This window comes from Pleurodeles waltl, chromosome 2_1, assembly GCF_031143425.1.
Source record: "Pleurodeles waltl isolate 20211129_DDA chromosome 2_1, aPleWal1.hap1.20221129, whole genome shotgun sequence".
NCBI classification, from domain to species: domain Eukaryota; kingdom Metazoa; phylum Chordata; class Amphibia; order Caudata; family Salamandridae; genus Pleurodeles; species Pleurodeles waltl.
This window is the reverse complement of record NC_090438.1, coordinates 32,404,297-32,417,443: the sequence shown is the minus strand read 5'-3', so window position 1 is coordinate 32,417,443 and position 13,147 is coordinate 32,404,297. Positions and strand designations below refer to the sequence as shown.

The 13,147-nt window shown below is 48.3% G+C and overlaps 1 protein-coding gene across 5 annotated transcripts in view; it reads right to left on the bottom strand.

The window, feature by feature from the left end:
• Positions 1-13,147, bottom strand: part of ZMYM3 (zinc finger MYM-type containing 3) — a 451,376-nt gene that overhangs the window by 370,242 nt on the left and 67,987 nt on the right. For all 5 annotated transcript variants that reach the window (XM_069209214.1, XM_069209211.1, XM_069209204.1 and 2 more), the window contains exons 4-5: positions 1,328-1,409; positions 730-1,054 (exon numbers count right to left, since the gene is read on the bottom strand). In XM_069209214.1, the coding sequence (XP_069065315.1) occupies positions 730-1,054; positions 1,328-1,409 (407 nt within the window). The remainder of the gene's footprint in view (positions 1-729; positions 1,055-1,327; positions 1,410-13,147) is intronic.

Below are 13,147 nucleotides of genomic sequence, written 5' to 3'. Positions count from 1 at the left end.
TGCACTACTTAAGAAAAGAAGCTCGGGGCATGCAGAAACAAATAGAGTTATAAGTAATTTATGAAGCAAGGGTTCAAATAAATCCAGCACAAACGTAATAGTTCATTAAGGGATCGTATTGTGGACATTGATGCACACCCAAGCAAATTTTTCAAAATTTAAGCAAGATTAGGTAAATTAACTGGCCATCGCAAGCAGTCGTTGGTTTCTTAAACAATATTTGATCGTGTCTTGAGCGACTGGAGAGCGACGAAGTAAGCATGAAAGTGAGATAAACAGATCCAAGCAAAAGAAAGAAAATGTTTTAGTGGTCTAAATGGGCTCACAGCGCACAACATGACTGGGTATAACAATACTTAGAATCTTTTCAACTAAACATGCATGTAGTACATGTTTTGCAGTACAAAGTGTCTGCACACTATGGTAAAAAGGTTCAGTGTAGGATGGATGTATAAACAATAAGGAAGACACTACTAACTTACATCTTAAACAGTGAAAACAGGGATTTTAAATATATCAATGAAACTAAATCAACAGACCGAGTTAGCACCCACAGTTAAAGGGCCACCAGTGGCAGTGCTGTACATTGGGAATAAGCCAATGGTGGATATAAAGTGAACAAGGCACTAACCTGTATGCAAAACAGTGCATAAAGGTCAACAATATGGAAGCATTGTAGGCAAAGAGTGATAAACATGATCGGAAGAGCGAGAACCGATGGGCCCTTACTTTTTGCAGAACGTGCAGGTTTTCTTGCAAAGGGGTTTCCTGGAGAAGGCAGTGAGGCAGGAGGAGGAGCAGAAGAGCTGAGGAAGCCCCTTCCGTTGATAAGCAGTCTGCCCCTTCTGCAGCGCAGCCCGGCAGTTGGCGCAAGTCATCTTCGTGAGCGTAGGAGGTGGTAGTGGAGGAGGTGGGGGTCGAGCATTGTTGCGCTGCTGCGCAGCCTGAGCACGCAATGACAAGCGAGTCTTCGGCTTACGAAAACCAAATGGAATGAAATCCTCATCGTTCGGGTCATCAACCATTGCATCATCTTCCTCATCAGAAATCTGCACTGTAAAGAGAAAATAACAGTGACATTAAGAAATACAATAAGTAGAAACAGGAAAGAGGAGTGTAAAAGGGAAAGAGTGGCCCACAGAAGCATAGATTGTTAAAAAAAAAAAAAAAATTGCAGCAGTAGCAAGATAGAAAATGGGCTAGATGCAAAAAATAAAAAACATGGGACAGTGGGTGAAGTGAAGGAAACAAAAGAAAGGCACACTTTTCTGTCCACACACAGACAATAGAACCCTGGAGCAACCCCACTGGTGTGCCATTCACTTACTGCTTTCAGAGGAGTTGATGGTTGAATTCATGGCATCCGCTTTAATGGCCTCTGCTCGGCGGGTCCGGACCTTTGGTTCCTCCTAAAACAGGAATGTCAGAGTTAGTAGGCCAGACACACACCTATTCAGCGAAGACCTCCCTCATCTATCAATTTGAAAAGATAGGGCGGCAGAAGTACCATAAAAGAAAAAAAATAGATCTTAGAGTGTATTCACGGGGATAGTAAACAATCCTGCATAATGCATCAAAGCACTTCTAGCCACAGGCCCATCCGATTGCAGCTAGCAGTCATAGAACACACCAATCACTCAAATGTTCACAAAGAGCTACACTTCCAAACAGAAAGACCCTACAAGGCAACACGTCACTTCCTAGGCACTAGAAGGCAGATGTTTCAAAGTAGGAAGTAACCACTCCGAAAAGCTGACAAGCATCAAACTGCAGATGAAACAAGAGTATGGAAAAAAAAAAAAAAGGCGTCAAAACCTATGCTGACACAAGAGTATGAAGAATGCATCAAAGGAATAAAACATTTACTAATCCTCATCTCAGCCATCAAAACAGGTAGATCTTTAAAGAGTAGCCTGACAATCAACATGTTAGTACAGTCTATAGGGCGACCATGACTGCATACAACAAAATCCTTAGACAACAATAATTTTGCAACAGTACATCTATTCAAGATTTCCATGCTGTACAACAGTGGTTCCCATCCTGTGGTCGGGACCCCTGGGGGTTCGTGACTGCGAAGAAAATTCAATATTAACAGGTTAGGTCCCCAGCTTTCAGGGGTACTTTGGGGGGTGGGGGGGGAGCGGGGGGGTAGGCATACTACCCACGTGTGGCACAGGAAGCTAGTCAGCAGTAGAGGGGTTTTTATGTCTTCGGGCACAGCATGAGCTATCAAAGTTTTAAACATAACTAAGCAGCAATATTTCGAGAAGCAACAACACAGGCGTCCTCCTTCAACACATGATCTCCAGATACACTTTCATAGACACAATGTCATTCTGAACAGAAGGTCAAGCAGCTTGCAGTGGACATTATATCCAGCGCCACCTGATCATTCAAGCTAGAAAGTGGCGACAGCATTGAAAAAGAGAGTTACAGGGAAGCAAATCAATTCCCCTTTACTTCTCAGCCCCTCCATTTAAGATTTAACAAATTCAAACCTATTTCTTGTTCGATCATTGTAAGGAAATGCCTCCTTGGCATGGTTGCCCCCTGACTTTTTGCCTTTGCTAATGCTATGTTTACAATTGAAAGTGTGCTGAGGCCTGCTAACCAGGCCCCAGCACCAGTGTTCTTTCCCTAACCTGTACTTTTGTATCCACAATTGGCAGACCCTGGCATCCAGATAAGTCCCTTGTAACTGGTACTTCTAGTACCAAGGGCCCTGATGCCAAGGAAGGTCTCTAAGGGCTGCAGCATGTCTTATGCCACCCTGGAGACCTCTCACTCCGCACAGACACACTGCTTACCAGCTTGTGTGTGCTAGTGAGGACCAAACGAGTAAGTCGACATGGCACTCCCCTCAGGGTGCCATGCCAGCCTCTCACTGCCTATGCAGTATAGGTAAGACACCCCTCTAGCAGGCCTTACAGCCCTAAGGCAGGGTGCACTATACCATAGGTGAGGGTACCAGTGCATGAGCATGGTACCCCTACAGTGTCTAAACAAAACCTTAGACATTGTAAGTGCAGGGTAGCCATAAGAGTATATGGTCTGGGAGTTTGTCAAACACGAACTCCACAGCACCATAATGGCTACACTGAAAACTGGGAAGTTTGGTATCAAACTTCTCAGCACAATAAATGCACACTGATGCCAGTGTACATTTTATTGTAAAATACACCACAGAGGGCACCTTAGAGGTGCCCCCTGAAACTTAACCGACTATCTGTGTAGGCTGACTAGTTTTAGCAGCCTGCCACAAACCGAGACATGTTGCTGGCCCCATGGGGAGGGTGCCTTTGTCACTCTGAGGCCAGTAACAAAGCCTGCACTGGGTGGAGATGCTAACACCTCCCCCAGGCAGGAATTGTCACACCTGGCGGTGAGCCTCAAAGGCTCACCTCCTTTGTGCCAACCCAGCAGGACACTCCAGCTAGTGGAGTTGCCCGCCCCCTCCGGCCAGGCCCCACTTTTGGCGGCAAGGCCGGAGAAAATAATGAGAAAAACAAGGAGGAGTCACTGGCCAGTCAGGACAGCCCCTAAGGTGTCCTGAGCTGAGGTGACTCTAACTTTTAGAAATCCTCCATCTTGCAGATGGAGGATTCCCCCAATAGGGTTAGGATTGTGACCCCCTCCCCTTGGGAGGAGGCACAAAGAGGGTGTACCCACCCTCAGGGCTAGTAGCCATTGGCTACTAACCCCCCAGACCTAAACACGCCCTTAAATTTAGTATTTAAGGGCTACCCTGAACCCTAGAAAATGAGATTCCTGCAACAAGAAGAAGGACTGCCCAGCTGAAAACCCCTGCAGCGGAAGACCAGAAGACGACAACTGCCTTGGCTCCAGAAACTCACCGGCCTGTCTCCTGCCTTCCAAAGATCCTGCTCCAGCGACGCCCTCCGAAGGGACCAGCGACCTCGACATCCTCGGAGGACTGCCCCTGCTTCGAAAAGACAAGAAACTCCCGAGGACAGCGGACCTGCTCCAAGAAAAGCTGCAACTTTGTTTCCAGCAACTTTAAAGATCCCTGCAAGCTCCCCGCAAGAAGCGTGAGACTTGCAACCCTGCACCCGGCGACCCCGACTCGGCTGGTGGCGATCCAACACCTCAGGAGGGACCCCAGGACTACTCTGATACTGTGAGTACCAAAACCTGTCCTCTCTGAGCCCCCACAGCGCCGCCTGCAGAGGGAATCCCGAGGCTTCCCCTGACCGCGACTCTTTGAACCTAAAGTCCCGACGCCTGGGAGAGACCCTGCACCCGCAGCCCCCAGGACCTGAAGGACCGGACTTTCACTGGAGAAGTGACCCCCAGGAGTCCCTCTCCCTTGCCCAAGTGGAGGTTTCCCCGAGGAATCCCCCCCTTGCCTGCCTGCAGCGCTGAAGAGATCCCGAGATCTCTCATAGACTAACATTGAAAACCCGACGCTTGTTTCTACACGGCACCCGGCCGCCCCCGCGCTGCTGAGGGTGAAATTTCTGTGTGGACTTGTGTCCCCCCCGGTGCCCTACAAAACCCCCCTGGTCTGCCCTCCGAAGACGCGGGTACCTACCTGCAAGCAGACCGGAACCGGGGCACCCCCTTCTCTCCATTCTAGCCTATGCGTTTTGGGCACCACTTTGAACTCTGCACCTGACCGGCCCTGAGCTGCTGGTGTGGTGACTTTGGGGTTGCTCTGAACCCCCAACGGTGGGCTACCTTGGACCAAGAACTGAACCCTGTAAGTGTCTTACTTACCTGGTAAAACTAACAAAAACTTACCTCCCCCAGGAACTGTGAAAATTGCACTAAGTGTCCACTTTTAAAACAGCTATTTGTCAATAACTTGAAAAGTATACATGCAATTTTTATGATTCAAAGTTCCTAAAGTACTTACCTGCAATACCTTTCAAATGAGATATTACATGTAGATTTTGAACCTGTGGTTCTTAAAATAAACTAAGAAAAGATATTTTTCTATACAAAACCTATTGGCTGGATTTGTCTCTGAGTGTGTGTACCTCATTTATTGTCTATGTGTATGTACAACAAATGCTTAACACTACTCCTTGGATAAGCCTACTGCTCGACCACACTACCACAAAATAGAGCATTAGTATTATCTATTTTTACCACTATTTTACCTCTAAGGGGAACCCTTGGACTCTGTGCATGCTATTCCTTACTTTGAAATAGCACATACAGAGCCAACTTCCTACATTGGTGGATCAGCGGTGGGGTACAAGACTTTGCATTTGCTGGACTACTCGGCCAATACCTGATCACACGACAAATTCCAAAATTGTCATTAGAAATTGATTTTTGCAATTTGAAAAGTTTTCTAAATTCTTAAAAGTCCTGCTAGGGCCTTGTGTGTTAAGTCCCTGTTTAGCATTGTCTTTTAGAGTTTAAAAAGTTTGTTAAAAGTTTGAATTAGATTCTAGAACCAGTTGTAGATTCTTAAAAAGTATTCCAACTTTTAGAAGCAAAATGTCTAGCACAGATGTGACTGTGGTGGAACTCGACACCACACCTTACCTCCATCTTAAGATGAGGGAGCTAAGGTCACTCTGTAAAATAAAGAAGATAACAATGGGCCCCAAACCTACCAAAATACAGCTCCAGGAGCTTTTGGCAGAGTTTGAAAAGGCCAACCCCTCTGAGGGTGGCAACTCAGAGGAAGAGGATAGTGACTTGGAGGACAATTCCCCCCTACCAGTCCTATCTAGGGAGAACAGGGTCCCTCAAACCCTGACTCCAAAAATAATAGTCAGAGATGCTGGTTCCCTCACAGGAGAGACCAACACCTCTGAAATCACTGAGGATAGCCCCAGTGAAGAGGACATCCAGTTAGCCAGGATGGCCAAAAGATTGGCTTTGGAAAGACAGATCCTAGCCATAGAGAGGGAAAGACAAGAGATGGGCCTAGGACCCATCAATGGTGGCAGCAACATAAATAGGGTCAGAGATTCTCCTGACATGTTGAAAATCCCTAAAGGGATTGTAACTAAATATGAAGATGGTGATGACATCACCAAATGGTTCACAGCTTTTGAGAGGGCTTGTGTAACCAGAAAAGTGAACAGATCTCACTGGGGTGCTCTCCTTTGGGAAATGTTCACAGGAAAGTGTAGGGATAGACTCCTCACACTCTCTGGACAAGATGCAGAATCTTATGACCTCATGAAGGGTACCCTGATTGAGGGCTTTGGATTCTCCACTGAGGAGTACAGGATTAGGTTCAGGGGGGCTCAAAAATCCTCGAGCCAGACCTGGGTTGACTTTGTTGACTACTCAGTGAAAACACTAGATGGTTGGATTCAAGGCAGTGGTGTAAGTAATTATGATGGGCTGTACAATTTATTTGTGAAAGAACACCTGTTAAGTAATTGTTTCAATGACAAACTGCATCAGCATCTGGTAGACCTAGGACCAATTTCTCCCCAAGAATTGGGAAAGAAGGCGGACCATTGGGTCAAGACAAGGGTGTCCAAGACTTCAACAGGGGGTGACCAAAAGAAAGGGGTCACAAAGACTCCCCAGCAGAAGGGTGATGAGACAACCAAAACTAAAAATAGTAAAGAGTCTTCTACAGGCCCCCAAAAACCTGCACAGGAGGGTGGGCCCAGAGCCTCTTCACAAAACAATGGCTACAAGGGTAAAAACTTTGATCCCAAAAAGGCCTGGTGTCATAGCTGTAAACAGCATGGACACCAAACTGGAGACAAGGCCTGTCCCAAGAAAGGTTCCACTCCAAACTCCCATCCAGGTAACACTGGTATGGCTAGTCTCCAAGTGGGATCAACAGTGTGCCCAGAGCAAATCAGGGTCCACACTGAAGCTACTCTAGTTTCTGAGGGTGGGGTGGATTTAGCCACACTAGCTGTCTGGCCGCCTAACATGCAAAAATACAGACAGCAACTCTTAATTAATGGGACTAGAATAGAGGGCCTGAGGGATACAGGTGCCAGTGTCACCATGGTGACAGAGAAACTGGTTTCCCCTGGCCAATACCTGACTGGAAAAACTTACACAGTCACCAACGCTGACAATCAGAGAAAAGTACATCCCATGGCAATGGTTACTTTAGAATGGGGAGGGGTCAATGGCCTGAAACAGGTGGTGGTCTCCTCAAATATCCCAGTGGACTGTCTGCTTGGAAATGACCTGGAGTCCTCAGCATGGGCTGAGGTAGAACTAAAAACCCATGCAGCAATGCTGGGTATCCCTGAACTGGTGTGTGTGAAAACCAGGGCACAATGCAAGGCACAGGGTGAACAAGTAGAGCTGGAGTCTGGAAGAATGGCCCAGCCTACCAAGAGAAAAGGAAAGTCAGTTGGGAAACCAACTGCAACACAGCAAAAGAAAGGGAACCTCTCTTCTCAGGAAGAAGTTCTGCCCTCTGAGGGAACTGAGCCTTTGGAGCTTGAACCTTATCAGGTTGAGCTCTTGGGCCCAGGGGGACCCTCAAGGGAAGAGCTGTGTAAGGGACAAGAAACCTGTCCCTCTCTTGAAGGCCTTAGGCAGCAAGCTGCTGAAGAGTCCAAAGGCAAGAAAAATGGAACACATAGGGTCTATTGGGAAGATGGGCTCCTGTACACTGAGGCCAGAGACCCCAAACCTGGTGCCACTAGGAGAGTGGTAGTGCCTCAGCTGTTCAGAGAGTTCATCCTAACATTGGCCCATGACATTCCCCTTGCTGGACATTTGGGACAAACCAAGACGTGGGAGAGGTTAGTCAACCACTTCTACTGGCCCAATATGTCCAACATGGTTAAGGAGTTTTGCCTCTCCTGCCCCACCTGTCAAGCCAGTGGTAAGACAGGTGGGCATCCAAAGGCCCCCCTCATTCCACTTCCAGTGGTGGGGGTGCCCTTTGAAAGAGTGGGTGTGGACATAGTTGGTCCACTAGAACCTCCCACAGCCTCAGGAAATATGTACATCCTGGTAGTAGTGGATCATGCTACCAGGTATCCTGAAGCTATTCCCCTTAGGTCGACTACTGCCCCTGCAGTAGCCAAGGCCCTCATTGGTATCTTTACCAGAGTGGGTTTCCCTAAGGAGGTGGTGTCTGACAGAGGTACCAACTTCATGTCAGCATACCTAAAGCACATGTGGAATGAGTGTGGAGTGACTTATAAATTCACTACACCCTACCATCCACAAACTAATGGCTTAGTTGAGAGATTCAACAAGACATTAAAAGGCATGATCATGGGGCTCCCAGAAAAACTCAAAAGGAGATGGGATGTCCTCCTGCCATGTCTGCTTTTCGCTTACAGGGAGGTACCACAGAAGGGAGTAGGATTCTCACCCTTTGAACTTCTGTTTGGTCATCCTGTAAGGGGACCACTTGCCCTTGTTAAAGAAGGCTGGGAGAGACCTCTCCATGAGCCTAAACAGGACATAGTGGACTATGTACTTGGCCTTCGCTCTAGAATGGCAGAGTACATGGAAAAGGCAACCAAAAACCTTGAGGCCAGCCAACAACTCCAGAAGTTTTGGTATGACCAAAAGGCTGCACTGGTTGAGTTCCAACCAGGGCAGAAAGTCTGGGTTCTGGAGCCTGTGGCTCCCAGGGCACTCCAGGACAAATGGAGTGGCCCTTACCCAGTGCTAGAGAGGAAGAGTCAGGTCACCTACCTGGTGGACCTGGGCACAAGCAGGAGCCCCAAGAGGGTGATCCATGTGAACCGCCTTAAGCTCTTCCATGACAGGGCTGATGTGAATCTGTTGATGGTAACAGATGAGGATCAGGAGGCAGAGAGTGAACCTCTCCCTGATCTTCTATCATCAGACCCAAAAGATGGCACAGTAGATGGAGTGATCTACTCAGACACCCTCTCTGGCCAACAGCAAGCTGATTGTAGGAGAGTCCTACAACAGTTTCCTGAACTCTTCTCCTTAACCCCTGGTCAGACACACCTGTGTACCCATAATGTGGACACAGGAGACAGCATGCCTGTCAAAAACAAAATCTTTAGACAGTCTGACCATGTTAAGGAAAGCATCAAGGTGGAAGTCCACAAGATGCTGGAATTGGGAGTAATTGAGCGCTCTGACAGCCCCTGGGCTAGCCCAGTGGTCTTAGTCCCCAAACCTCACACCACAGATGGAAAGAAAGAGATGAGGTTTTGTGTGGACTACAGAGGGCTCAATTCTGTCACCAAGACAGATGCCCATCCAATTCCAAGAGCTGATGAGCTCATTGATAAATTAGGTGCTGCCAAATTTCTAAGTACCTTTGACTTGACAGCAGGGTACTGGCAAATAAAAATGGCACCTGGAGCAAAAGAAAAGACAGCATTCTCCACACCTGATGGGCATTATCAGTTTACTGTTATGCCCTTTGGTTTAAAGAATGCCCCTGCCACCTTCCAAAGGTTGGTGAATCAAGTCCTTGCTGGCTTGGAGTCCTTTAGCACAGCTTATCTTGATGATATCGCTGTCTTTAGCTCCACCTGGCAGGATCACCTGGTCCACCTGAGGAAGGTTTTGAAGGCTCTGCAATCTGCAGGCCTCTCTATCAAGGCATCCAAATGCCAGATAGGGCAGGGAACTGTGGTTTACTTGGGACACCTTGTAGGTGGAGGCCAAGTTCAGCCACTCCAACCCAAGATCCAGACTATTCTGGACTGGGTAGCTCCAAAAACCCAGACTCAAGTCAGGGCATTCCTTGGCTTGACTGGGTACTACAGGAGGTTTGTGAAGGGATATGGATCCATTGTGACAGCCCTCACTGAGCTCACCTCCAAGAAAATGCCCAAGAAAGTGAACTGGACTGTGGACTGCCAACAGGCCTTTGACACCCTGAAACAAGCAATGTGCTCAGCACCAGTTCTAAAAGCTCCAGATTATTCTAAGCAGTTCATTGTGCAGACAGATGCCTCTGAACATGGGATAGGGGCAGTTTTGTCCCAAACAAATGATGATGGCCTTGACCAGCCTGTTGCTTTCATTAGCAGGAGGTTACTCCCCAGGGAGCAGCGTTGGAGTGCCATTGAGAGGGAGGCCTTTGCTGTGGTTTGGTCCCTGAAGAAGCTGAGACCATACCTCTTTGGGACTCACTTCCTAGTTCGAACTGACCACAGACCTCTCAAATGGCTGATGCAAATGAAAGGTGAAAATCCTAAACTGTTGAGGTGGTCCATCTCCCTACAGGGAATGGACTTTATAGTGGAACACAGACCTGGGACTGCCCATGCCAATGCAGATGGCCTTTCCAGGTTCTTCCACTTAGAAAATGAAGACTCTCTTGGGAAAGGTTAGTCTCATCCTCTTTCGTTTGGGGGGGGGTTGTGTAAGGAAATGCCTCCTTGGCATGGTTGCCCCCTGACTTTTTGCCTTTGCTAATGCTATGTTTACAATTGAAAGTGTGCTGAGGCCTGCTAACCAGGCCCCAGCACCAGTGTTCTTTCCCTAACCTGTACTTTTGTATCCACAATTGGCAGACCCTGGCATCCAGATAAGTCCCTTGTAACTGGTACTTCTAGTACCAAGGGCCCTGATGCCAAGGAAGGTCTCTAAGGGCTGCAGCATGTCTTATGCCACCCTGGAGACCTCTCACTCCGCACAGACACACTGCTTACCAGCTTGTGTGTGCTAGTGAGGACCAAACGAGTAAGTCGACATGGCACTCCCCTCAGGGTGCCATGCCAGCCTCTCACTGCCTATGCAGTATAGGTAAGACACCCCTCTAGCAGGCCTTACAGCCCTAAGGCAGGGTGCACTATACCATAGGTGAGGGTACCAGTGCATGAGCATGGTACCCCTACAGTGTCTAAACAAAACCTTAGACATTGTAAGTGCAGGGTAGCCATAAGAGTATATGGTCTGGGAGTTTGTCAAACACGAACTCCACAGCACCATAATGGCTACACTGAAAACTGGGAAGTTTGGTATCAAACTTCTCAGCACAATAAATGCACACTGATGCCAGTGTACATTTTATTGTAAAATACACCACAGAGGGCACCTTAGAGGTGCCCCCTGAAACTTAACCGACTATCTGTGTAGGCTGACTAGTTTTAGCAGCCTGCCACAAACCGAGACATGTTGCTGGCCCCATGGGGAGGGTGCCTTTGTCACTCTGAGGCCAGTAACAAAGCCTGCACTGGGTGGAGATGCTAACACCTCCCCCAGGCAGGAATTGTCACACCTGGCGGTGAGCCTCAAAGGCTCACCTCCTTTGTGCCAACCCAGCAGGACACTCCAGCTAGTGGAGTTGCCCGCCCCCTCCGGCCAGGCCCCACTTTTGGCGGCAAGGCCGGAGAAAATAATGAGAAAAACAAGGAGGAGTCACTGGCCAGTCAGGACAGCCCCTAAGGTGTCCTGAGCTGAGGTGACTCTAACTTTTAGAAATCCTCCATCTTGCAGATGGAGGATTCCCCCAATAGGGTTAGGATTGTGACCCCCTCCCCTTGGGAGGAGGCACAAAGAGGGTGTACCCACCCTCAGGGCTAGTAGCCATTGGCTACTAACCCCCCAGACCTAAACACGCCCTTAAATTTAGTATTTAAGGGCTACCCTGAACCCTAGAAAATGAGATTCCTGCAACAAGAAGAAGGACTGCCCAGCTGAAAACCCCTGCAGCGGAAGACCAGAAGACGACAACTGCCTTGGCTCCAGAAACTCACCGGCCTGTCTCCTGCCTTCCAAAGATCCTGCTCCAGCGACGCCCTCCGAAGGGACCAGCGACCTCGACATCCTCTGAGGACTGCCCCTGCTTCGAAAAGACAAGAAACTCCCGAGGACAGCGGACCTGCTCCAAGAAAAGCTGCAACTTTGTTTCCAGCAACTTTAAAGATCCCTGCAAGCTCCCCGCAAGAAGCGTGAGACTTGCAACCCTGCACCCGGCGACCCCGACTCGGCTGGTGGCGATCCAACACCTCAGGAGGGACCCCAGGACTACTCTGATACTGTGAGTACCAAAACCTGTCCCCCCTGAGCCCCCACAGCGCCGCCTGCAGAGGGAATCCCGAGGCTTCCCCTGACCGCGACTCTTTGAACCTAAAGTCCCGACGCCTGGGAGAGACCCTGCACCCGCAGCCCCCAGGACCTGAAGGACCGGACTTTCACTGGAGAAGTGACCCCCAGGAGTCCCTCTCCCTTGCCCAAGTGGAGGTTTCCCCGAGGAATCCCCCCCTTGCCTGCCTGCAGCGCTGAAGAGATCCCGAGATCTCTCATAGACTAACATTGAAAACCCGACGCTTGTTTCTACACTGCACCCGGCCGCCCCCGCGCTGCTGAGGGTGAAATTTCTGTGTGGACTTGTGTCCCCCCCGGTGCCCTACAAAACCCCCCTGGTCTGCCCTCCGAAGACGCGGGTACCTACCTGCAAGCAGACCGGAACCGGGGCACCCCCTTCTCTCCATTCTAGCCTATGCGTTTTGGGCACCACTTTGAACTCTGCACCTGACCGGCCCTGAGCTGCTGGTGTGGTGACTTTGGGGTTGCTCTGAACCCCCAACGGTGGGCTACCTTGGACCAAGAACTGAACCCTGTAAGTGTCTTACTTACCTGGTAAAACTAACAAAAACTTACCTCCCCCAGGAACTGTGAAAATTGCATTAAGTGTCCACTTTTAAAACAACTATTTGTCAATAACTTGAAAAGTATACATGCAATTTTTATGATTTAAAGTTCCTAAAGTACTTACCTGCAATACCTTTCAAATGAGATATTACATGTAGATTTTGAACCTGTGGTTCTTAAAATAAACTAAGAAAAGATATTTTTCTATACAAAACCTATTGGCTGGATTTGTCTCTGAGTGTGTGTACCTCATTTATTGTCTATGTGTATGTACAACAAATGCTTAACACTACTCCTTGGATAAGCCTACTGCTCGACCACACTACCACAAAATAGAGCATTAGTATTATCTATTTTTACCACTATTTTACCTCTAAGGGGAACCCTTGGACTCTGTGCATGCTATTCCTTACTTTGAAATAGCACATACAGAGCCAACTTCCTACAATCATTGACAATGAAACGTCGGTAGCTACTCTATAATTAGACATGTGATATCCAGAGAGTGCTTGAAGATCACTTAGATGTCATACAGACATAGTGGTGGTAAGACTTCAAGTTGGACCTTTCATACAGTTTTTATGCATTAATGAAAACCAAAGCTACAAAAATGTGAAACTTGAGTTTCCAT